At 45.7% G+C, this 25,403-nt stretch overlaps 1 protein-coding gene across 1 annotated transcript in view; it reads left to right on the forward strand.

Moving 5' to 3' along the window:
• LOC132822427 (NCK-interacting protein with SH3 domain-like) overlaps positions 1 to 25,403 on the forward strand; it is a 230,825-nt gene that overhangs the window by 135,157 nt on the left and 70,265 nt on the right. The window contains exons 3-5 of the mRNA XM_060835805.1: positions 6,581 to 6,767; positions 18,089 to 18,170; positions 22,412 to 22,962. Coding sequence (XP_060691788.1) covers positions 6,581 to 6,767; positions 18,089 to 18,170; positions 22,412 to 22,962 — 820 coding nt within the window. The remainder of the gene's footprint in view (positions 1 to 6,580; positions 6,768 to 18,088; positions 18,171 to 22,411; positions 22,963 to 25,403) is intronic.

Consider the following 25,403-nt stretch of genomic DNA (forward strand, 5'->3'; position numbering starts at 1 on the left):
GTGAGTGTGTGAGAGAGAGAGACGTGAGTGTGTGAGAGAGAGAGACGTGAGTGTGTGTGTGTGTGAGAGAGAGAGACGTGAGTGTGTGTGAGAGAGAGACGTGAGTGTGTGAGACAAACACCCGTGTGTGTGTGAGACAGAGACAAGCACCTGTGTCTGTGAGACAAGCACCTGTGTCTGTGAGACAAGCACGTGTGTCTGAGACAAACACTTGTGTCTGTGAGACAGAGGCAAACACCTGTGTGTGTGAGTGACACAGAGACAAACACCTGTGTGTGTCGGAGACAGAGATAAACACGTGTGTGTGTGTGTGTGTGTGTGTGTGTGTGTGTGTGTGTGAGAGAGACACAGTCACACACCTGTGTGTGTGCGAGACAGACAAATATGAGCGTGTGAGAGAGACAGGGGCCAGCACCTGTTAGAGAGACAGAGAAAAGCACCTGTATGTCTGTGAGACAGAGACAAGCACCTGTGTATGTGTCGGAGAGAGAGACAAACGCCTGCGCGTGTGTCGGAGAGAGAGACAAACGCCTGCGCGTGTGTCGGAGAGAGAGACAAACGCCTGCGCGTGTGTCGGAGAGATAGACAAACGCCTGCGTGTGTGTCGGAGAGAGAGACAAACGCCTGCGCGTGTGTCGGAGAGAGAGACAAACGCCTGCGCGTGTGTCGGAGAGAGAGACAAACGCCTGCGCGTGTGTCGGAGAGAGAGACAAACGCCTGCGCGTGTGTCGGAGAGAGAGACAAACGCCTGCGCGTGTGTCGGAGAGAGAGACAAACGCCTGCGCGTGTGTCGGAGAGAGAGACAAACGCCTGCGCGTGTGTCGGAGAGAGAGACAAACGCCTGCGCGTGTGTCGGAGAGAGAGAGAGACAAACGCCTGCGCGTGTGTCGGAGAGAGAGAGAGACAAACACCTGCGTGTGTGTCGGAGAGAGAGACAAACGCCTGCGTGTGTGTCGGAGAGAGAGACAAACGCCTGCGTGTGTGTCGGAGAGAGAGACAAACGCCTGCGTGTGTGTCAGAGACAGAGTCACACACCTGCGTGTGTGTGGAGACAGAGACAAATACAAGCGTGTGTGAGAGACAGGGACTAGTACCTGTTCGAAAGACAGAGACAAGCACCTGTATGTCTGTGAGACAGAGACAAGCACCTGTATGTCTGTGAGACAGAGACAAGCACGTGTGTGTGTGTCTGAGACAGAGCCAAACGCCTCTGTGTGTGAGTGAGACAGAGACAAACATCTGTGTGTGTGTGTGAGACAAACATCTGTGTGTGTGTGTGTGTGTGTGTGAGACAGAGCCAAACGCCTCTGTTTGTGTGTGAGACAGAGACAAACAGCTGTGTGTGTGTGTGTGTGTGTGTGAGACAGAGACAAACACCTGTGTGTGTGTGAGTGAGAGAGTCAGAGGCAAACACCTGTGTGTGTGTGTGTGTGTGTGAGAGAGAGAGAGAGGCAGAGACAAACACCTGCGTGTGTGTGAGACAAACACCTGCGTGTGTGTGTGTGTGTGTGTGAGTGAGAGAGAGAGAGAGAGACAGGAACATATACCTGTGTGTGAGAGAGACAGGGACAAATACGAGCGTGTGTGTATGAGAGACAGAAATGAACACCTGTATGAGTGAGAGAGCGACAAACACCTACGTGTGTGTGAGAGAGTGGGACAAATACCTGTGTGTATGTGTGTGTGTGCGTGTGACCAATAGCAGCAAGTCTGAATGTGTACGTGGTACTAACAGTGGGTTGTGTGTGTGTGTGCCTGGCTCTGAGAGAGGGGACCATATGTGTATGGCACTAACAGCGGGGACTGAGTGTGTGCATGTGGCACAAACAGCAGGGAGTGAATGTGTGAGTTGCACACTCAGTGGCAGATGAAACTGTGGGGAGTGTGTGTGGAATTCACGGTGGCAAGTCAGTGTGTGTGTGTGTCCATGTGGCACTAAGCAAGGAGCTTGTGTTTGTGGCCCTAACCACAGGAGTGTGTGTGGGGGGGACTAACACATGGCACGAGCAGTGTTGGGGTCTGAGAGAGTGTATGGCACTAACAGCAGGGAATGTAGATGAGCGTGTCATAGAGTCATACAGCACAGAAACAGGTCCCTCTGCTTCACTCGTCCATACCAATCAAATTTTTAAACTGAGCTCGTCCCATCTTCCTGCATTTGGCCTATGCCCCTCTCCTATTCTCTCCTATTACTCTCCTATTCATGTACTTGGCCAAATTACTTTTCAATGTTGTCATTGTAATCACGTATAGCACTTCCTCTCGCTGCTTCTTCCATTAACGCACCACTCTCTGTGAAAAAGTGACCCCTCAGGTCCCTTTTTAATCTATTCTACCTCACCTTAACCCTGTGTTCTCTAGTTTTGAAATTGCCTCCGCTATTGGGAAGACCTTGGCTGCTCACTTTAACCATGCAGTAAGCAGGGAGTAAAAGTGGGCATTTCCCATGAACAGCAGCGTGTGAGGGTGTATGTGGCATTGACAGCAGGGTTGAGTGCACACATGGCACTGACCGTGGGGAGTGTGACTGTGCACATACCACTAACTGCAGGAGTGAATGTGGGTGGCATTAACTGTTCGGGTGTGTGCAGTGCGGCTGTATTGTGCGTGTGCATACTGCTGACAGCGGGGTTTGTATGACTGTTTGTTAAACAGTGTGTTGTAACGGCTGAAAGGAGGCCAGATATGCTCCCTGAATATGCCTGGTCTCCGGGATGTTGAGAAATGGTGGCAAAGGAAACGTCCAGTGTCTCTTGCTGGTATTAGTATGGCACCATGGGGGAAATTCTGAGTGGCATTGTTACATTGGTATTCTACAAGAGGGAGATGAAAGGCGCAAATTTAAAGGGTAGTTCATTGAAAAAGGATTTTGTGGGGGAGGGTTTCACTTACCGATTACTGTGAGGTTTTGCCCACTCTATGTGCAGTTCTGGTCACCTCACTTACTTCAGGAAGGATATGATAGCACAAGAAGTGGTACAGAGGGGGTTCACCTACATGTTTAGTGGGATGGAGAAATTGAGCTACAAGGAGGGTCTGGATTGGCTTGGACTGTTTTGTTTTCAGAGCAGACAAGACTGAGGGGGATGTGACTGAGTGCGTAAGATTGAAGCATATTGACCAGGCAAATAGGGAGCAGCTGTTCCCTCCACTTGGTGGGGGTCAGTCACAAGGAGGCGTAGTTTTCGGGGAAGGGGCAGGAGATTCAGAGGCGATTTGAGGAAATTATTTTTCACTCAGATGGTGATGTGAGTCTGGAATGCACTACCTGGGAAAGCCGTGGAGACCGGAAACCTTGCAAGCTTTAAAAAATAATTAGATGAGCACTTGAAATACCTCAGAATTCCAGGATAAGGGAGCAGTACAGGAAATAGAATTGGCACACCTTCAGTGGTAGTTATGTCAGTGCAGACTGGATGGGCAAAGGGCCTATTCTGCAATCTCTGATTGGGAAAGTCTAACGTTATTTTGTTCTGTGAGAATTTTAAAGCTGCCTCTCCTCTGGTCTAACAGTCATGTTGAATTTGATTCAGGGAAGTAAGTGGAATGGGTTGCATTAAGCGATCATCCAGTTCAGAGTGACCACAACATCATGGAAAGCCAGCAGAAAATACCAAAGGACTGAAAAGATGGACTGGCAAAGATGATTTCCATGATTTAGGAAAGGAGTGTGCGCTGGTAGATTAGGGAAAGGGTATTTCAGAATAAGGCAACAGTGAGGTAATGGTAGGAATTCAGCAGAAGTGTATTCCAAAGTAGGGATAAGGTATATATCAGTATCAGTTTTTCTTAAAAAAATTATCATCTAAAACTAATTTGTTCAGGTTGACACAGGAAATAAATGTTATCAAAAGGGAAAAATGAAGCTTTTGATAAATGTCAGGAATGCAATTCTGTTAACAACCAGCAAAATTAAAGACAAACGCAGGGGGAAATGTTTGTACAGGAGACAAGAGAAAGGTGGCAAGAGAAGATGAGCCGGCATTGTTAAATTCAAGCCTAGAGCATTTAACAAAGAAACGATGTGAACTGGTTTTCTGGAGTAAAGTCTGATCCATTCAGGAGGCAGAGCCAAATCTTCACGTGCCAGCAGAGGGTATGGTTACAATGCTAAAGGAGTACATTATCCACATTCTTTGTGAAATCCGATGGAATGTGGATTTTACATTAAAGCAGGATCAAGTCTCTGTCTATAAGAATATTATTACTGAACGTTGCTAAGTCACCTGATTCAGATGAATCTATCCCAAGTTTGCTGAAAAAACAGAAGTTATTGGCCACAATCATTCAATTTTCATTAGGTATGGGAGCAATGCTGTAGACCCTGAGGCTTGTCCATGTACCGTCATTCCAAAACTGGGAGAGAGATTACACAAGGTCATGACAGGGTAGTCAGCCTATCCTCAGTGATGGGGATGTTATTGGAAACCGTTATGAGGAAAAAAATGATCTTTTACTGATCAAGGAGAGCCAACCTGGATTTCTTCAAAAGGCGAATCATCCTCTTTTGATGAATTAGCTCAGTGCCGGCTCAGAGTGGAGGGGATCTCCAAGAAGATCGCACATACCGACATAGACATCAAGTTCCTGCAAAAATGCAAGAACCTAACAGCAATCTAGGTTTGCTGCAAATGTGTTGCTGGTCAAAGCACAGCAGGTTAGGCAGCATCTCAGGAATAGAGAATTCGACGTTTCGAGCATAAGCCCTTCATCAGGAATAAGCGGTTTGTTCAATATATCATTTCAGTTGCATGACTCATCTTTTGCTATAAATTCTATATCTTATGATCCTCTTCCATAGCTACCTGATGAAGGAGCAGTGCTCCAAAAGCTAGTGCTTCCAAATAAACCCGTTGGACTATAGCCTGGCGTTGTGTGATATTTAATTTTGATTAATTAGTAACAGAGGAAGTTGATCAAAATCATACAGGGATAGTTACAGAGGCTCAAGGTCCTTAGACAGCACCTTCCAAACTCATAACCACTTCCATTCAGAAAGGCGAGGGTAGCAGAGACATGGGAACACCAACCACCACAAGTTTCTCTCCAAGTCACTCATTATCTCAACTTGAAAATATATTGATGGTCCTTTACTGTCACTGCGTCAAAATCCAGGAATTCTCTGACAGCACTAGGAGTGTTCCTACAGCACTTGGACTGCAGCTGTTTATACAAGTGTATATATAATTTAACATTTTCTTAGCCCACTGAGCCATTTAATAAGATGATGCCTGACCTTACTGTGGTTCCAACTCCACTCTCCTGCCTATCCCTTACACCCTATGACTTGAGAAAATCAAAGATGTACCCAATTCCACATTACAGACCTTCAGTGATCCGTCCTCAACACCTTTCCTACAGAAGGAGCTAACAAGCCTCTCAATCTGTCATAGACAGAAGACTTTTGTTTTTTCTAAACCGTATTCTCTTGTTCCAGCCTCCCTGACATGAAGATTTCCAAATTCTCCCGGAACGTATGGCCCAAATCTTTACCGGTGTGCTCCCCCAGTGGGGGGAGTTGGGGGGTCTAACCAGGGCAGAGTGTCAAGGGAATAAATGTCAGTCGGTGGGGGTTGATTGTCAGAAAGATTTGATTGGAGGATGAGGGAAGCAAGTTGGGTAGTTTGAGGGAACTGTATTGGGGATCCTGTCAGTTGTACAGTTACCAAGAGTTAGTCTAGAGTTTTACTGTCAAAACCTTGATGAGGAACTATCTAGATAATGTCCGAAGTCTCCAAATTTAACTCCAAGCTGGATACTTTTTTGGAATGAGCAAGAGGATTGCCCATTGGAAGCTCAAACCTCCAGGCAATTCCCATGGAGTCAGTGAGGCAGATTCCAGATGCACATCTTGATTTGTCCTGGGATATTATTTCTGTCTTCAACAGTGAAGACGAGCTATCCTTGCAACCCTGTCTAGGGCGATTAGAAACTGGGAACATGCTGACCTGGCCAATGACATGCTCATCCCATTAAGGTGTCAGGAGCAGTGTGAAAACTTCTGTGCATGATGTGAAACTTGGCACAGCAATAATGTTTGGGCGATACAGGTCTGTGATAAAAGGACTGGGGTAGTGGCTTGTAGGGGTGACTGATGAGAAGTGTGATGAGGTGCAATTTGGGAGGATTAATGCGAAGAACAACAAACTGTTACATTGCATGATAATGAACAACATAGATGACCTAATATCCAATCAAACAAATTTTTAAAGGAGGCAAGTTTGCAAAGTTGTGTAAAATAGCGTAGGTTAATTGGGGATAATAAATAGAAACAAAGCAAAGAGATCACACTAGATCCTCCGCTAGAAAGACCCAAAGGGCTTCAGAAGGATGCAAAGGTGGTTCCCTGGAACATTATCCGGGATCAGCATTTCAGTTCTGGAGCGAGGTTGGAAACCTTCGTACCCTTCCCTGTGGAATGCCAATGGTTAAGAGGTGACCTCATGGAGATTTTCTGTTTTGACTCTGTCCTCCCTGCTGAGGTGGTCAATGCTGACAAGCAGTAGGTTTCAAATCGTTGCTGAAAGATCAACATGGGAGATCTGTTCTGAAGTTGAATGTCTGTTTTGTCCACATCAAGGAAGCTGATTCACCATCGAAAGGAAACAGTTGCTCGCAAAGGCCAGAATCCAAGCCAACAGAAAGGAGGCCACTCGTCTGGCTCCATTGAGAATCCACCTGATGCTCCAGAGCAAATGAGCAAGATCACACCTGATCCAATCCCAAAGCTGTCAGACCCAGCCTCTCCAGACAGCGACGTTTACCAGGTACCAGAGTTATGGAGAATGCTTTTTGATTTACTTCCTTTGTTTTCTGTTTGCTTTTTGAGGCGAATCCAATCTTGCTTGTGTTTTGAAGTTCATTTTGCTATATAAAACTAACGAAAGGACAGTGGTTTTGTTCGAAATGAAGTAGGTATGCAATGGATATTCAGGTTGTGCAGTTGCTCTGTCAAAGAAATTTGAACTCTTTCCATTGAGGTGAAGGTGAGGGTCAGTGACTAACGATCAGGATGGAGGTGTGTAGGCTGCACACAAAGCCCCAGAGTCAAGGTCTCAATGGCATATAACACACTCTTAACAGAACTACACACGGGGATAAAGTGAGGTCTGCAGATGCTGGAGATCAGAGCTGAAAATGTGTTGCTGGTTAAAGCGCAGCAGGTCAGGCAGCATCCAAGGAACAGGAAATTCGACGTTTCGGGCATAAGCCTTTCCTGATGAAGGGCTTATGCCTGAAACGTCGAATTTCCTGTTCCTTGGATGCTGCCTGATCTGCTGCGCTTTAACCAGCAACACATTTTCAGTACTACACACGGGCCCATCAAATCTCAAAACTTCGGATGACCCATTTTTAATTTGTGACAAGATATTAAAATGTAAAGATGGTGGTGTTGGAGAATGTTGATAGCATGCAAGAAGGCCATTCAGCCCCATGTGTCCATGTCAGTTTTCAGCAAGAGTAAAAACCACTCGGGGTTCCTCGATGGTCTTTTCCCTGTGACGCACACCTTTGTTTTCTCTTCCAGTGATGATCCAATTCTCTTTTGGATGTGTCATTTGTAACAACCTCCTCGTGCTCTTGGCAGTGAATTCCCGATTCTCAGTCACTCACTGTTGAGAAACACTTTGCCACATTTCAGTGTTGTTCCTTCTGCTGATGTCCTTAATCTGTGTCCTCTCGCCCTTCTGTCAGTTGGATTGGTTTTTCCTCATCTCTTCTGTCCAGTCCCCACATGAGTTTGAACGTCTGTATCAAATTTGCACTTAATCTCCTCTTCTACAAGGGAACATCTTCACGTCCCCAATCCACTTTCTCATCCCTGATGTAGGACCATCCCCTCCGACCGAGGACAAAGACTCAGGAGGCAGGCAGGATTCAGGCAAGTGGAACATGTTTATTCAAGTAGAAACCGGTTAAAACAGCGGGGAGGGCTAAAGGATCTTCCCCGAATCTGGCCTTGACATGCAAACTCAATTATTTGCTTAATCTTTAGCTCAGATTGGAAGAGAGATCAACGATACACTGATTTTTTTTTAGTAAAAAAGCAGTATTCTTTCGCATTTCGAGCTACAGTGATCACTTACAATATTTCTTACTCTGAATACCCAAACCTATGAAATACCTAATCAATGATGAGCATTCCTATAGACAGTCGCATATTCCCATGATCTTCCTGTGTTTAACAGATACTAAAATCTCTAGGCCTTGGGATCTTCCTCTGCTTGGGGAGGTGTGTTGGAAATGCGATAGGTGGAAAGAGGTTAAGGTGAGGGTGATAGGCCGGAGTGGGGCTGGGGGCAGAGAGGTCAGGAAGAAGATTGCAGGTTAGGAAGGCATTTCCAATGCCCCTCCTCCCGCCCTTTTATCTTAGCCTGCTGGACACACTTTCCTCATTCCTGAAGAAGGGCTCATGCCCGAAACGTCGATTCTCCTGCTCTTTGGATGCTGCCTGACCTGCTGCATTTTTCCAGCAACACATTTTCAGCTCTGATCTCCAGCATCTGCAGACCTCACTTTCTCCTCGAAGATCTTCCTCTGCATCCAATTCATTCACATTCCAAAGACCCAAAGATTCCTTCGGGTCTGTCTCAAAGAACAAAGAAAATTTATAGCCCAGGAGCAGTCCCTTCAAGCCTGAGCCAATCCAAATCTACTGTCTCAACTTGTCGTTCAATTCGTAAGGATCTGTATCCCTCTGCTCCCCACCTACTCATGCATCTGTCCAGACACATCTTAAATGAATCTACTGTGCTTGCCTCTACCACCTCTGCTGGCAACGCATTCCAAACGCCCACTACCCTCTGTGTGAAGTACTTGCCGCGTGTATCCCCCTTAGTGCCGGTGTTGGACTGGGGTGTACAAAGTTAAAAATCACACAACACCAGGTTATAGCCCAACAGGTTTAATTGGAAGCACGCTAGCTTTCGGAGAGACGCTCCTTCATCAGGTGATTGTGGAGGACTCGATCGTAACACAGAATTTTTTTTCCTGAATTTCATTTCTAGAAGGTTCAAAGCTAAATGTATTGACTTGTAATTGCTGGGATTATCCTTAAACCCTTTTTAAAAACAAGGAGGTAACATTTGCAGTTCTCCATTCCTCTTGCATCTAAGGAGCATTAGAAGATTGTGGCAACATCCACTCCAATTCACCTCAGTAGCTTGGATACATCCCATATGGATCTTACTAACTTTAAGTACAGAGTGTGGTCCTGGAAAAGCACAGCAGGTCAGGTAGCATCCAAGGAGCAGGAAAATCGATGTTGCGGGCAAAAGTCCTTCATCAAGAAACGATGAAGGGCTTTTGCCTGAAACGTCGATTTTCCTGCTCCTCGGATGCTGCCTGACCTGCTGTGCTTTTCCAGCACCACACACTTGACTCCAATCTCCAACATCTGTAGTCCTCACTTTCGCCTAACTTTAAATACTGGCGAAGTATCACATACCACCATCTATTAATTTCTCACCAATTACTTGGAAGGCAAGGACAGCCAACAGAAAGAAAGGAGCAATAGTGATAGACGATTTATTAATTAATGTATCAAAGGGAGATTCTGTGACCATCAGTGTGACTCTCTGCAGCTTTTTCCACCCTGGTGCCAGATTCAGGGATATCACAGCAGCCTCAGGGGGTGGGGGTGAGGGCGTGGTAGCAGCCTATAGTATCATCTGGATTACCCCCAGTACCAGGTGCAAGTGAGTACAGAAATAACACGATAAGGCCAATGCACGTGTTGATGGAAGGATTCAGCAGTCAAGAGCTTTTTCAACTGACGAGGGGCTGGGACTGGCTCTGGCAAAAATAATAGCTGTCCAAGCCGGACTGGGTGCACCTGAACACGTTATAGGCATCTGGCTAGTGACATTGAGAGGGCTGTAAACTTACTCCAGGTATGGGAACAGAGAAAGTAGAGGAGGATTGGGGCGGCATGGTGGCTCAGCGGTGAGCACTGTTGCCTCTCAGCACCAGGGTGCGATTCAATCCTTCGCCAACCATCTGTGTGGAGTTTGCACATTCTCCCCATGCCTGCACGGGTTTCCTCCAGATGCTCCAGTTTTCTCCCACAGTCCAAAGATATGCAAATTAGGTGAATTGGTCATGCTAAATTGCTGATAGTGTTCAGAGATGTACAGGTTAGGTGGATTAGTCATGGGAAATGCAGGTTTACAAGGAGAGAATACGGGGTGGGTCAGTGTGGACCTGTTGGACTGAATGGCCTGTTTCCACACTGTAGGGATTCTGTGATAATACAAAGGCTTGCAAAATGCTTAAAGATGCAGCGGGCTCTAGCATGCAGAATAATAATTGAATCACTAAAATCGGGTAGGAGAGGAAGTAGGGATGTTCAGTGCACAGCTAACATGCATGTATGTAAATACAGGAGATGGAGTAAATTAAAATAAAGGTTTCAGTATGGATTTATGATGTCGTGGTGCTGACAGAGACCTGGATCAAGGAAGGGCAAGACTGTGTGTTAAATATCCCTGGGTATAAATTGTTCAGGAAAAATAGTGAAAGGAAGGAAGGAAGGGACCAGGAGTAGCAATGTTGGCTCAAGACAGCGTTGTGCTGGAGAAGGAAGATGTTTCAGAGGGCTAAAGGACCAAATCAGTTTGGCTGGAGCAGAAAGGGGTGTGTTTACATCACTCAGTATAAGTCTCCAGAACACTAACTCATGGAAAGGCTGTAAAGGTACAAATCAGCGGGACGCTACAGAAATGCTGACATTATAATAGGGACTTCAGTTACTCAAATATAAACTGGGATCCTGGCAGTGTGAGGGCCAGTATTCCTATATTGTGTTTGGGAAAGTTTCCTATATCAGTGAGTGCACAGTCCAGCAAGCATTGCTGGACATGGTCCTTGGAAATGAGGTTGGTTGAGTGGGTTAACTGTCAGTGGGAGAATATTTAAGAGACTGTGATCATTGTATCATAAGATTAAAGGTGGTTTTCAGAGAATGAAATGCAACAGTGCAGAGTAAGAGAAAATCAATCGGTCGAGAGCTGACTTCAACAAGCAAGAGCAGAGCTCAGCAGGATTGATTGGAATAAGAGGTTGGCAGGAGAAATAGCAACTGATCAATGAGCAGGCCCTGTCATGAAATGGGTTGCTTTCAGGACAGCCAACCCATTTTCACCCATTCATATGTCCCATTTCCACCTAACTAGCTTCTCTTCTTCCCTGACTTCATACTGACAATGCCTTTGGCTGCCTACCCTAACTTTCTGTGCTCTCTGTCTCCTTGTCTGGGTTTGCTCCACCGACCCACTCACTCTGCCCATAATCTCCCCACCCCACCCTGCACCACCGTCACCAGCACAAACACCACCTTTTTATTTTAGCTGCTATCAGTTCTGAAGAAGGGTCACTGAAATCGAAACATTAACTGTGCTTTTGGCCCATCGATGATAATTGTTTCTTCAGCAGTCCTTGTTTTATTTGTTTCCGATCACCAGCAGTTCTTTGTTTTTTTTGTTGTTGGTATTGCTTCTCCTGATCTCAATCTTAATGTGCAGAGAATAGTTTCAAAGTTTACAGAAGACGCTAAACTTGAAAGAGTTGCAAACCAAGGAGGTCTGTGTGAAACTCTGAAAGGGTATTGACAAATACAGAAGGAATTTCCAAGAATGGTTCCAGGAATGAGAATCTTCAGCTATGAGGGTAGACTGCGGAAGTTGGGACTGTTCTCCTCAGAGACGAAGACTGAGAGGAGATTTGTTAGGGGTTTTCAAATCATGGAATGGGCTGGAAAGAGTAGATAAAGAGAAACTGTTTCTGCTCATTAAAAAAAAGAGGGAATAGATTCGAACTTCATGCAACCAAAGCAAGGGTAATGTGAGAAAAAACATTTTCACCCCGCGAGTGATTTGTGTCTGGAATACACTGTTTGCAAATGTGGTGTAGTTAGGATTAGTTGAGGCTTTCAAGAGGATACTCGATGTTTTCTTGGGACAGTACCAAAGGGGAGGGAGATGGAGAAAAGGCAGGAGATTGACACTGGATGTCGAACTAGATAATAGAGCCAGTTCTCTAACAATGGGCTGAATGACCTCCTTTGGCACTGTAATAATTTTGCGATTCTAATTGACCACCTCTCTTACCAGATCTTATTATCATCCGATGAATAAGTACTTCGAGCATGCAGGCATGTTTCCTTTTCAATTCTTTTCATGACGAGAGTGGTGTTCATCCTCCATCTTGGCTGTTTTGCTCATAGAATCTAAATTCTGTCATTAGCAAAGCATTCCCTTGATCCCAGCTGCCTGTACCTGAGCTACAATGTCTCCTTTTGGGTGTTTGTGAATTGGGGCATGTTACAAATATGCACATGCACTTGCACGTGTGCATGCATGCAGTGGTCCCAATACCAACAACAAAACATGCTGTCTGTCTATGTCTGTGTGCCTGTCTGTGTGCATGTGTAGGGACAGAGTTCTGGAATTCTAGCACTTGATCCACTTGACCCACCTTATTCCCAGACCTAGCTGGATCTCCTTTCTCATTGGACAGAAATGTACTGATCGAGAGAATTCTCCTGAACAAACTCTACACCTATTCTTGGGAAATAGGGCAGTGCAGGTGACTGAGATGACAGTGGTGGAGCACTTCAGGACTGGTAACCAAAGATCTATTAATATTAAAAAAGTTATGGAGAGGGAAAAAACTGGTCCACAGATTCAAGTTCTAATTTGGGGCAAGGCAGATTTTGATGGAATGAGACAGGAGCTGACAGAGGCTGATTGGAGTAGTTTGTTTGCAGGCAAAGGGACCTCTAGCAAGTGGGAGGCCTTTGAAAGTGAGACAGTTAGAATTCAAGGTCTATATGTTCCCGTGAGGGTGACGGACAAGATTGGCAGGAATAAAGAACCCTGGATGAAGAGATATTGAGGCTTTGACCAGAAAAAAGGAGGCATTGTAGCTCAGGTACAGGCAGCTGGGATCAAGGGAATGCCTGGAGGTATAGAGGGAATACAGGAGTTTACTGAAGAAGGAAATCAGAAGGGTGAAAAGAGGGCATGAGATAGCTTTGGCTGAGAAGATTAGGGGGCATACAAACAGGTTCTTGAAGTATATTAAAGGAAAAGAACTAACTAGAGAGAGAATAGGACCCCTGAAGGACCAAAGTGGACATATATGTATTGAACTGCAGAAGATGGATGAGGTAAGAGGATTATATAATGGAATCATCAGCCATGGTGTTAGAGCATAGCCTTGTCTCCAAGTAACCATCCTTGTAATGCACTTGAAAAGAACCAGGAACATGGTCACACTGTTACCAGTGATGAATTCTTGCCATGTGAAATTCCGATCTCAGATCTGGAAACAAACAGATCTCCATTGACCAACTCCACCTAGATTCTAATGGCCATTTGGATACAAGAAGACAGAGGGTGGTGGTGGAGGGTTGTTTTTCAGATTGGAGGCTGGTGACCAGTGAGTGCCACAAGGATCGGTGCTGGGTCCTCTACTTTTCTCATTTATATAAATGACTTGGATGTGAGCATAAGAGGTATAGTTAGTAGTTTGCAGATGACACCAAGATTGGAGGTGTAGTGGACAGTGAAGAGGGTTAATTCAGATTACAGCAGGATCTGGATCAGATGGGCCAATGGGCTGAGGGGTGGCAGATGGAGTTTAATTCAGATAAAAGTGAGGTGCTGCATTTTGGAAAGGCAAATCAGAGCAGGACTTATACACTTAATGGTAAGGTCCTAGGGAGTGTTGCTGAACAAAGAGACCTTGGATTGCAGGTTCATAGCTCCTTGAAAGTGGAGTCACAGGTAGATAGGATAGTGAAGAAGGCGTTTGGTATGCTTTCCTTCATTGGTCAGAGTATTGAGTACAGGAGTTGGGAGGTCATGTTGCAGCTGCACAGGACATTGGTTAGGCCACTGTTGGAATATTGCATGCAATTCTGGTCTCCTTCCTATCGGAAGGATATTGAGAAACTTGAAAGGGTTCAGAAAAGATTCACAAGGATGTTGCCAGGATTGGAGGATTTGAGCTGTAAGGAGAGGTTGAACAGGCTGGGGCTGTTTTCCCTGGAGCGTCAGAGGCTGAGGGGTGACCTTATAGAGGTCTATAAAATTATGGGGGGCATAGATAGGACAAATAGACAAAGTCTCTTCCCTGGGGTGGGGGAATCCAGAACTAGAGGGAATAGGTTTAGGGTGAGAGGGGTAAGATATAAAAGAGACCTAAGGGCAACTTTTTTCACGCAGAGGGTGGTACGTGTGTGGAATGAGCTGCCAGAGGATGTGGTGGAGGCTGGTACAATTGCAACATTTAAAAGGCAGTTTGGATGGGTATATGAATAGGAAGGGTTTGGAGGGATATGGGGCAAGTGCTGGCAGATGGGACTTGATTGGGTTGGGATATCTGGCCGGCATGGACAAGGTAGGCCAAACGGTCTGTTTCCGTGCTGTACATCTCTATGACTATGTCTAATATTTGTCCTCTGTGTTTACCATGAAGAGAGACATGAAGACTTGGGAACTTGGGAGGTTAGTGATGATATCTTGGGGACAGCCCATATCACAGCAGGGAAGGTGTTGGATGTATTAGACTGTGTGAAGGTGGATAAATTTCCTGGTCCTGAGCAGATATTTCCAAGAACACTGCAAGAGGCTGGAGAAGAAATTGCAGGGGGCCCTGGCTGATATTTTTGTATCATCGTTAGCCACGGGTGAAGTCCCAGAAGACTGAAGGGTTGTGCTGTTATTCAAGAAGTGCTGCAAAGAAAAGTCTGGGAATTAAAAGCTTAACGTCTGTGATGTGTAAGTAACTTGGAGAAGATTCTGAGAGATAAGATATACATCTGCTTGGAAAATCAGTGTTTGATTAGGAGTAGTTAGCTTTGTGAGTGGGAGACCATGCCTCTCAAATCTGTTAGAGTTCTTTGATAAATGACCAGGAAGGTTGACGAGGGCAGGGCAGTAGGTGTAGTCTGTAGGGATTTCAGTAAGGCCTTTGGTAAGGTTCCATATTGCGGGCTGCTCTGGAAGGTTAGATCGCATGGATTCCCAGGCGAGCTGGTAAATTGGATACACAATCGTTTTGATGGTATAAAGCAGAGGCTAATAGTGAAAGGATGCTTGTCAAACTGGGGACCTGTGATTAGTGGAGTGCCTCAGGGGGCAGTGCTGGGCCCATTGATATTGACAGCAAACAGCACCGATTTGGATGAGAATATACAAGGCATGATTAGTAAGTTTGTTGATGACACTAAAATAGGCGGTATCATGGACAGTGAGAAAGGTTATCAGAAATTGCAGCAGGACCTTGATCAGCCGAGGAATTGGGCCGAGAAATGGCACATGGAATTTAATATAGATAAGTGTGAGGTGCTGCATTTTGGAAAGTCAAATCAAGGTAGGAGCTTCAGGGTGAATGGTAGGGCCTGTGGAGCAGAGGAATCTTGGAGTTCAGGTTCACAGTCCTCTGAAAGTGGAGTCACAGGTAGACAGGGCAGTGAAGAAGGCTTTTGGCACACTGGCCTTCATTAGTCAGGGCATTAAGTATAGAGGTTGGGAAGTTATGTTGCAGTTGTACAGGATGTTGGTGAGGCCACACTTGGGATATTGTGTTCAGTTTTGGTCACCTTGTTATAGGAAGGGTGGTATTAAACTGGAAAGATTGCAAAAGAAATTTACAAGGATGCTGCCAGGACTCAATGGTCAGAGTTATTGGGAGCGGTTGTACAAGCTGGGCCTTTTCTCTTTAGAGTGTAGGAGACTGAGGGGGGGTCCCTTATAGAGGTGTATAAGATCAAGGGAGGCATGAGTAGGGTGAATGCACTCAGTCTTTTTCCTAGGCTTGGGGAATCTAGGACTAGAGGGTTCAGTTTAAGGAATAAAAGGGAACCTGAGGAGCAATGTTTTTTACGCAGAGGGTGGTACACATGTGGGATGAGCTGGTAGAGGAAGTGGTTGAGGCAGATACGTTAACAACATTTAAAAGACATTTGGACAGCATTAGAAAGGTATGAGCCGAGTGCAGGGAAATGGGGTTAGCGTGGGCGGACATTTTTGTCAGCATGAACCAATTTGGGCCAAAGGGCCTGTCTCCGTGCTATAGGACTGTATGACTCGATGATCCCTCTTCCCTTTATATGATTGCCACCTGAGTCTACGACAGCACGGTGGCACAGTGGTTAGCACTGCTGCCTCACAGCGCCTGAAGACCCGGGTTCAATTCCCGACTCAGGCGACTGACTGTGTGGAGTTTGCACGTTCTCCCCGTGTCTGCGTGGGTTTCCTCCGGGTGCTCCGGTTTCCTCCCACAGTCCAAAGATGTGCGGGTCAGGTGAATTGGCCATGCTAAATTGCCCATAGTGTTAGGTAAGGGGTAATGTAGGGGTATGGGTGGGTTTCGCTTCGGCGGGTCGGTGTGGACTTGTTGGGCCGAAGGGCCTGTTTCCACACTGTAAGTCTAATCTAATCTAATCTAAAAGTACCTGAGCAGATGTTCCTGCTTCTCTAACCAGGGCGAAGCCTGGAGTTTCTGTAGGTCTGGACAGTGGTGGGAATGGGAAGGAAAGCTCTCCTGAATTCACCGGGATGGTTGTTAACTCTGCGCCTCATGTCCATACAATCAAGACGTCTGTTACTGAAAAGCTCTGGAAATGTGAGTGAGGAGAGTTTGGAATGTCGGACAGCAGGAACAGTCCCGACAGTCAGCTCTCCGGCTGCTGGGGCTTAAAGCTTTCCTCCTGCTTTTCTGGCCCTGTCCTGCTGGCTGGAGGCAGATTGAGAAAGCTACCGACATTTGCCCCTGCTCGGCCCTGTGTGTGTATTTGCAAAGACCTGGTTAAAACGCAAATCCTCAGCTGGAGTGGGGTTCATGGGTGACCTCAACGACCAGTCCAGTTATTATTAAGTCAAGCATTATTGTGTAAACTGTTGGGATGATTTCGCTCAGGAATCTACATCATCAAGAACTGATATGGCCAACAGTATGTAGATGTGGGTTTGCCTTTTAGCGAGCTCCATCTTTCATGGCAGTGAAGAGATTCTGAATTAATGCCACATGCAACAGTTATACCTCTGGAAGGTCACACTTCTCCAATCTGATGGGCTTGACTCCCCTCTGCTGACTCAAGAGATTGGTGCTGGAAAAGCACAGCTGATCAGGCAGCATCCGAGGAGTAGGAGAATCGACGTTTCAGGCAAAAACCCTTCATCGTGATTCCTGATGAAGGGCTTTTGGCCGAAACATCGATGCTGCAGCTCCTCGGATGCTGCCTGACCTGCTACACTGTCAGCACTCATCTCCACCATCTGCAATCCTTGCTTTCCCCTCTGCTGAACCACTGACGCTCAGTTGAATGACTAGCCTCGGCACCCTTGGCAGTAGGAATGGGGAGGGAAACTTTAAGAATGGCTGTCTGTCACCTCTCAGAGAGTTAGAGACAAAAAAATGCAGATGCTGGAATCCAAGGTAGAGAAGCAGGAAGCTGGAAAAACACAGCAAGCCAGGCAACTTCAAGAGGTGCAGAAGTTAACGTTTTGGGTGTAACCCTTCATTGGACTGGGCTCGGGTGTAAGAGGAGCTGCAGATAGGGGGGTGAGGGGAAGAAGAAGACGGGGCAGAGTGATGAGGTCGTTCCTCTCTACCTGTCTTCACCTATTCCTACCTCACTACTCCGCCCTCTCTCCACCTAAAATTCCCCCCACCTCTTCACCCCCTTATCTGCAGCTCCCTTCTGCCCATCCCCAGTCCTGAAGAAGACTGAAACGTTGACATCTCCACCTCCTGACGCAGCCTGGCTTGGTGTGTCCTCCCAGCCTCCTGCTTGTCCAGTTCTCAGGCAGTGCCCTCTGGATGGTTGGGAGTCAGTAAAGTGAAGCTTGTTCAGAAGCACTGTGTCTCTGTATGGGACTCAGTAACAAACAGCTGGACAGGCAGCAGCAGCAGCACTGTGAACTCTCCAAAGGAGACAACAGCACTTTCTCAGCAGAGCTGCTGAAGGATAGTCGATGTGATTTATTGTTCTGTGTTGCCACTGGTTTCAGTTGAACCAAGAATCCCAGGGAGCAGCGTGCACTTTGGCTGAAACACATTGCCCGCTTTTGTGTTGCAGGTTCTCACTCAGCATCGCCGTGCTACACCACCAGCGCCTGAGAAACTTCGGGACTTGCACTCCACTTCCTCGATCCTACAAGGTACAGGTACAGCCTTCGTTCTCTATTAGCATGCAGGAATGAAGGCAGAAAATGCTTGGAAATACTCAGCAGGTCAGGCATCATCGGGAGAGAGAGCAGAGTCCTGGTGGATGAAAATTGAAGTTTAAGATGTCACAGTTTAAAGCTGGAATAACAAAAAAATGAAGAAAGGAAAGTGAAGATCTGAAGAGAATATTTGTGATTGGATGTAAAAAAATAAAAAAGACTTACATTTACAAACATGTCCCAGAGAACAGTCCGAAATGTTGACAGTTTCACTGCCGACAGATGAGACCTATTCTGCTAAGTTTTGCCACTTTCAGATTTCATATTAACAGCATCCACAGTACTTTGTTTTATTAAATTGCATTTATGTAATACCTATGTAATTATGTAATGATCACTGGGCATTTTAAAATCTAGCATTAATTGCACAGTGGAAACATCAATGAATTAGTAATCCAGAAGCCTGGGCTCCAGGTTCAAATCCCACCACAGGAACTAGTGAAATTTAAATTCAATTAATAAATCTGGAATTGAAAATTATTCTTATTAATGGTGACCGTGAAACTGTCTCTAATTGTTGTAAAAACCCATCTGCTTCCTTAAAGTCCTTCAGCCAGTGTTTAAATACACACCCCAGAAAATATAGTTTATTCTCCACTATTCTGTGAAATTGTAAGTAAGCCACTTAATTGATGAGCAACAAAATGATAGCCACAACCCATGAAAGAATTTATAAATTGCTTTGTAGCTGTCACTATTGTCATGTCAAAAAGGCAAGAAGATGAATTGACAAGCTATTGTGATGGCGTAAGGCAGGAGTAGGTGTTAATTGAACAGGCAAAGTCACAAAAGATGAGTCTAGAGAAGATGTGAATGGGAGAAGTCAAATCATCACCATCTGTGATTCATGATGGAGCTGATCGTTACAAATAAATAAACGGGACACAACGTGAATATCATGTTGCACATAGAAATTTGGAAATTTAAAAATAGAACAGAAAAAAAAAAGGCTTTTTAACTTAACACACCAAATAAAGTAGATGAACTGATGGTCTGAATCAAAATAACGTGATTGTAAGGAGGTAAAAATAGGGAGCTTAGTCTCAGGAGAGTTTGATCTTTTGGAGAGATAGGAAGGATGGAAACATAGGTGGGATAGCATTGTTAATGAAGAGATGATAGTGTGAGAGTAAATCTAGGCTCGGATGATGTCCAGCCCATTTGGGTGGATTTAAAAACAGCACGGGAAAGAAGACATTGCCAGGAGCAGCATATAAACCCCCCAGGCAGTTACCTCTCTGGGAAAGGCTATAAACCACCAAATGATAGAAGCATATAAGAAGAATAAAACAATACTTACAGGTGACTTTTGTCTTATTGATTGGGTTCATCAATTTGGGAAGGCTAGCCTCACCAACAAACCAATCATTTCCTGCAGCAATATGTCATTGCACCAAACAGGAACGGCCTCTCCTGAATCTAGTAATGGATAATGTTGAATGTTTAATAAATGACCTCAGAGTAAAAGACCCTCTAGGGAATAGTGACGTGAGGAACTTGGGTCAGAAGCCACTGTGTTTAACTTAAACAAAGGGCTTTACAGTAAAAATGAGGATAGCGTTAGCTAAAGTGAACTGGATAGACAGATTAGCAGGAGTGACACTAATCAAGCAGAGGCACATTTAAGAAGTTGACAATAAATAAAGAGAAAATAAACTGAGAGATAACTAGTAAGGAAGATAAAATTGACAATAAGGCCTTCTTTAAATATGTGAAAAGAAGAGAGAGGTCAAAACGAGCATAGACTCCTTTGAAAATGAATCTGGGGAGATAGATTTGGGGAACAAAGACATTTTCAGAGGAGTTGAACAGAAAGTTTGCATCAGTCTTTATTGTGGAAGATATTTTGTACATCTTGGTAATACAGGGAAGGCATTAAGTGCTGTCACCATCACTAGAAAGTAGAGTCATGAAGCACGGAAACAGACTGTTCGATCCTACTCGTCCACGCTGACCAGATTTCTCAAACTGAATTCGTCCCAACTGCCTGCATTTGATCCATATGCCTCAAAATCTTTACCTGTCCAAATGTCTTTTAAATGTTATAAATGTATCTGCATCTACCAGTTCCTCTGGCAGTTCATTTCACATATGTCCTCTACCTTCTGTCTGAAAAAATTGCCCCTCATGTCCCTTTTAAATCTTTCTCCTCTCACCTTAGCATTATGCCCACCAGTTTTTAAACTCCCCTACCTTAGGGAAAAGACCTTGGCTATTCACCTTATCTATGTCCCTTATGATTTTATAAATCTTTGAAAGACCACCTATGCTCCAGGGAAGAAAGTCCCAGCCAATTCTCCTTCTCCTTAGAATACAAATCCTCAGTCTCCATAAGATACTTGTAAATCTTTTCTGCACCCTCAGCAATGTGATAATATCCTTTCTTTATTAGGGCAACAGACTGTACACTGTATTCCAAAAGTGGTCTCACCAACGCTCTGCACAGCTGCAGCATAAAATCCCAACTCTTATTTGGTGCTAAAGACAAATAAGTCCAATTGCCCTGATCACATTCGTCCTCAAATTTAAAAGAGGTAGCTGCAGAGATAGTGGGTTAGTTAGTTGTGATTTTACAAAAAATGTTATATTCTGGAGAAGTGCCAGAGGATTGGTGGTGAGGATTGCTTACCTTCATTAGCCAAGGCATAAACTCCAGAAGCAAGGAAGTCTTGTTACAACCTTACAACTTTATAAAACATTGATTAGGTCATCAGTAAGGGAATCAAGGGTTGAGGGGAAATGACAAATAAGTGGAGGTGAGAATTATCAGATCATGATCTCATTGAATGCGGAGTAAACCTGGTGCACTGAATGGATTACTCCTGTCCCTACATCTTTAAATATGTGACTCCACAGATCCTTCCAGACCTACACATTTCTCCAGTACTGTGTTTTTATTTCAACTCTCTCTCTCTGTATCTTCATTAGAAAGCTCAATCCAGTTGTTAAAGCACACACTTGCCTTTAACAAGGTTTATCTGTGTTAGTCCTTTGCTTTTTCCGAACTGTTGATTGAAAATGTTTCCCCAATATGGGTGAATGAGAAATTTACAATCTTCCAGTCCTCCATCACCATGCGTGAGGAGAATTAGAAGGCTAAAGCCAAATGTCTGCACTCTCCATCCTTAATCCACACAGGATCTTGACCAGATGGGCCAATGGGTTGAGGAGTGGCAGATAGAGTTTAATTTACATAAATGCAAGGTGTTGCATTTTGGCAAGGCAAATCAGAGCAGGACTTACACACTTAATGATAAGGTTCTGGAGAGTGTTGCTGAACCTTGGAGTGCAGGTTCATAGCTCCTTGAAAATGGAGTCGCAGGTAGATAGGATAATGAAGAAGGCATTTGGTATGCTTTCCTTTATTGGTCAGTGCAGTGAGTACAGGAGTTGGGAGGTCATGTTGCGGCTGTACAGGACATTGGTTAGGCCACTGTTGGAATATTGCATGCAGTTCTGGTCTCCTTCCTATCAGAAGGATTTTGTGAAACTTGAAAGGGTACAGAAAAGGTTTACAAGGATGTTGCCAGAGTTGGAGGATTTGAGCTATCGGGAGAGGCTGAACAGGCTGGGGCTGTTTTCCTCGAGCGCCAGAGGCTGTGGGGTGACCTTATAGAAGTTTATAAAATCATGAGGGGCATGAATAGGATAAGTGGACGAGGTATTTTCCTTGGAGCGGGGGAGTCCAGGACTAGAGGGCATAGGTTTAGGGTGAGAGGGGAAACATTTAAAAGGGACCTAAGGGGCAACGTTTTCACACACAGGGTGGTACATGTATGGAATAAGCTACCAGAGGAAGTGGTGGAGGCTGGTACAATTGCAACATTTAAGAGGCATTTGGATGGGTGTATGAATAGGAAGGGTTTGGAGGGATATAGGCCGGGTACTGGCAGGTGGGACTAGATTGGGCTGGGATATCTGGTCAGCATGGACAGGTTGGACCAAAGGGTCTGTTTCCATGCTGTACATCTCTATGACTCTGTGACTTCCTTTCCGAAGTAACCTTGTGGATCAGGTAATCTTTCTATTCCATGTGTGCTCAAATACCTCCCCTTTATTTTTTTATCCTGTGTAATTCCTTTAAGCCTGTGACGTTTGCCGCATTCTCTTCTCTTGTGAAAACGGTCTAACGTTAACTTGCCTTGTCATTTTCTTTTTTAAATATACGATTTCAGAGACGCCAGACATCACTCCTCGGACCATTTCGACTGTTTCCTCTACGAGTACTGCTTCTCTCGACACCCTGTACACTGGGTCGTCCAATTCGCTCGAGCCTCAGCAGTCCACAGCCACCTCCAGTCCTTCTGAAACTCCTCCACCCCTGCCAGCCCGAAACACCTTTGCTGCTCCCAAATATCCGACCAGCGTCCCTCTCCAGGCTGACATGAGCCCAACCCTGTCAGCTCTCGCCCTCGGCTCCAGAAACCAGCTGCAAGAAACCACTGATATTGACCTGGACGGTGGAAGTGGGCTCCCTCAAACCCCAAAGAAAGAGACTGCCTCATCAGTGTCGCCTTCAGGATCCGAAGCACAGCAGGGCAAGCTCACGGTCACAGTGCCCAAAACCATCGGAGCTGAGTTAATCGAATTGGTTCGCAAGAATACCAATCTGAGCTACGAACTGTCGAGGGTGGCGATTGGTGTGATGGTTGGACACATTCAGAGCTCAGTCCCAGCTGTGGGGGATGTCATGGAACAGATCCTACTCTCCCTGGTGGAGAGCAAGGTAAGCTTGTGGCAATTTTCTGCTGGTTTTCCGAGGGAATGAGCAAGGTACTTTCTTTTTAAGACACTGGGTTGTTTTTAAAAACCCGCCATTTCTTGAAAAATGCCTTTTTCAATGTAATGAAGCTGGTTGTAACCATTTCAGTACAAAAGCAATATCGTCACTGACAGAATATTGCCTGCATTTTGCCGAGTTTGCTTTATTAAATAAGCTGAAAATGTGTTGCTGGAAAAGCGCAGCAGGTCAGGCAGCATCCAAGGAACAGGAGATTCGACGTTTCAGGCATAAGCCCTTCTTCAGGAAGACCTGCTGCGCTTTTCCAGCAACACATTTTCAGCTCCGATCTCCAGCATCTGCAGACCTCACTTTCTCCTCGAAGACTTATTGAATAAGCTCCTTGGTGTTCTGAAGGTGTCATGGTTTTTGCACCTGACATCACACTCCTGCTGAGCTGTGGTGGACAGCATTTAGCATGGCACTGTTGTTCTTGACAGTGGCTCGGATTGATAAAGAACACTGACCCTGGTCTGTCTCGTCATCTATCATGCATTGTTCATGCACTTATTGTCAGTATACTAGATTGGCATCTTCCTGACCAGTGTAGCCCAGTGCACAAGCGCGAGCTAACCCTGCGATTGTATTCTTTCTCATCTCCAGCTCCTCTGTTTGTTTTCCATGTGGGAGTCAGCGATCGTGCTCCACAGTTGGAATGGGTGTTGAGTTGTGCCTGTGGTTCATGTGCCACTGATGTCACAAGCAGGCATGAATCTTTAGATAAGGCCCTGACTTGCGTAAGCATCAGAAGCATGATGTTGACCTTTTGGCCCCTTATACCTGCTCCATTGTTCAATACTATCATGTCTGATCTTGATCTTCCACTTCACTTGTTCACCCGCTTCCCAAACCCCTCGATAGTCTGACTATCTCAGCCTAAAGCATAGAACACACCAGATGGCCTCCTTCTTTAGAGACCGCAATTTCTCTTCCCATGTGGTTAAAGATGCCCTCCAACGCATCTCATCCACATCCCACACCTCTGCCCTCAGATCCCACCCCTCCAACCGTAACAAGGACAGAACGCCCCTGGTGCTCACCTTCCACCCTACCAATCTCCGCATAAACCAAATCATCCACCGACATTTCCGCCACCTCCAAAAAGACCCCACCACCAGGGATATATTTCCCTCCCCACCCCTTTCCGCCTTCCGCAAAGATCGTTCCCTCCGTGACTACCTGGTCAGGTCCACGCCCCCCAACAACCCACCCTCCCATCCTGGCACCTTCCCCTGCCACCGCAGGAACTGTAAAACCTGCGCCCACACCTCCTCCCTCACTCTATCCAAGGCCCTAAAGGAGCCTTCCACATCCATCAAAGTTTTACCTGCACATCCACTAATATCATTTATGGTATCCGTTGCTCCCGATGCGGTCTCCTCTACATTGGGGAGACTGGGCGCCTCCTAACAGAGTGCTTTAGGGAACATCTCCGAGACACCCGCACCAATCAACCACACCGCCCCGTGGCCCAACATTTCAACTCCCCCTCCCACTCTGGCGAGGACATAGAGGTCCTGGGCCTCCTTCACCGCCGCTCCCTCACCACCAAACACTTGGCGGAAGAACGCCTCATCTTCCACCTCGGAACACTTCAACCCCAGGGCATCAATGTGGACTTCAACAGTTTCCTCATTTCCCCTTCCCCCACCTCATCCTAGTTTCAAACTTCCAGTTCAGCACTGTCCCCATGACTTATCTGGACTTGTCCGACCTCCTAGCTCCTTTTCCACCTATCCACTCCACCCTCTCCTCCCTGACCCATCACCTTCATCTCCTCCCCCACTCACCCATTGTACTCTATGCTACTGTCTCCCCACCCCACCCTCCCCTAGCTTATCTCTCCATGCTTCCAGCTCACTGCCTTTATTCCTAATGAAGGGCTTTTGCCCGAAACATTGATTTCGCTGCTCACTGGATGCTGCCTGAACTGCTGTGCTCTTCCAGCACCACTAATCTATAATCAGCAATGGCACACCCACCAGGATAGAGGACAGGTTGGGATAAGATTTCTCCTTGAGAGGACACCTAGCATTAGGGAGTCATGACCTGACTGAATAGTGGGGCAAATTCAGGGGAGTAAATGGTCTGCTCCTGCCATTTGTTGCATTATGTTGTCTGAGTGCAGATATTTCTGCTCGTCTCAGTCTAACCCTTCTCCTAAGACTGCGCTTCCCTGGGTTCTAGATTCTCCAACTGAGGGGGCGATCTCTGTCAGATCCTGAAAGAATCTTGGATGTTTCGATGAGATCATTTCTCATTTTTCTTAACATTACAGACCTAATTTTCTCAGCCTCTTTTTCATCCAAGGAGGAATCTCTTGCATGAATAACCAGTCTAGTGAATGTTTGCTGTACCACAACTACTGCAACCATGAAAAGGATATT

This window comes from Hemiscyllium ocellatum, chromosome 14 (genome assembly GCF_020745735.1).
Source record: "Hemiscyllium ocellatum isolate sHemOce1 chromosome 14, sHemOce1.pat.X.cur, whole genome shotgun sequence".
NCBI classification, from domain to species: domain Eukaryota; kingdom Metazoa; phylum Chordata; class Chondrichthyes; order Orectolobiformes; family Hemiscylliidae; genus Hemiscyllium; species Hemiscyllium ocellatum.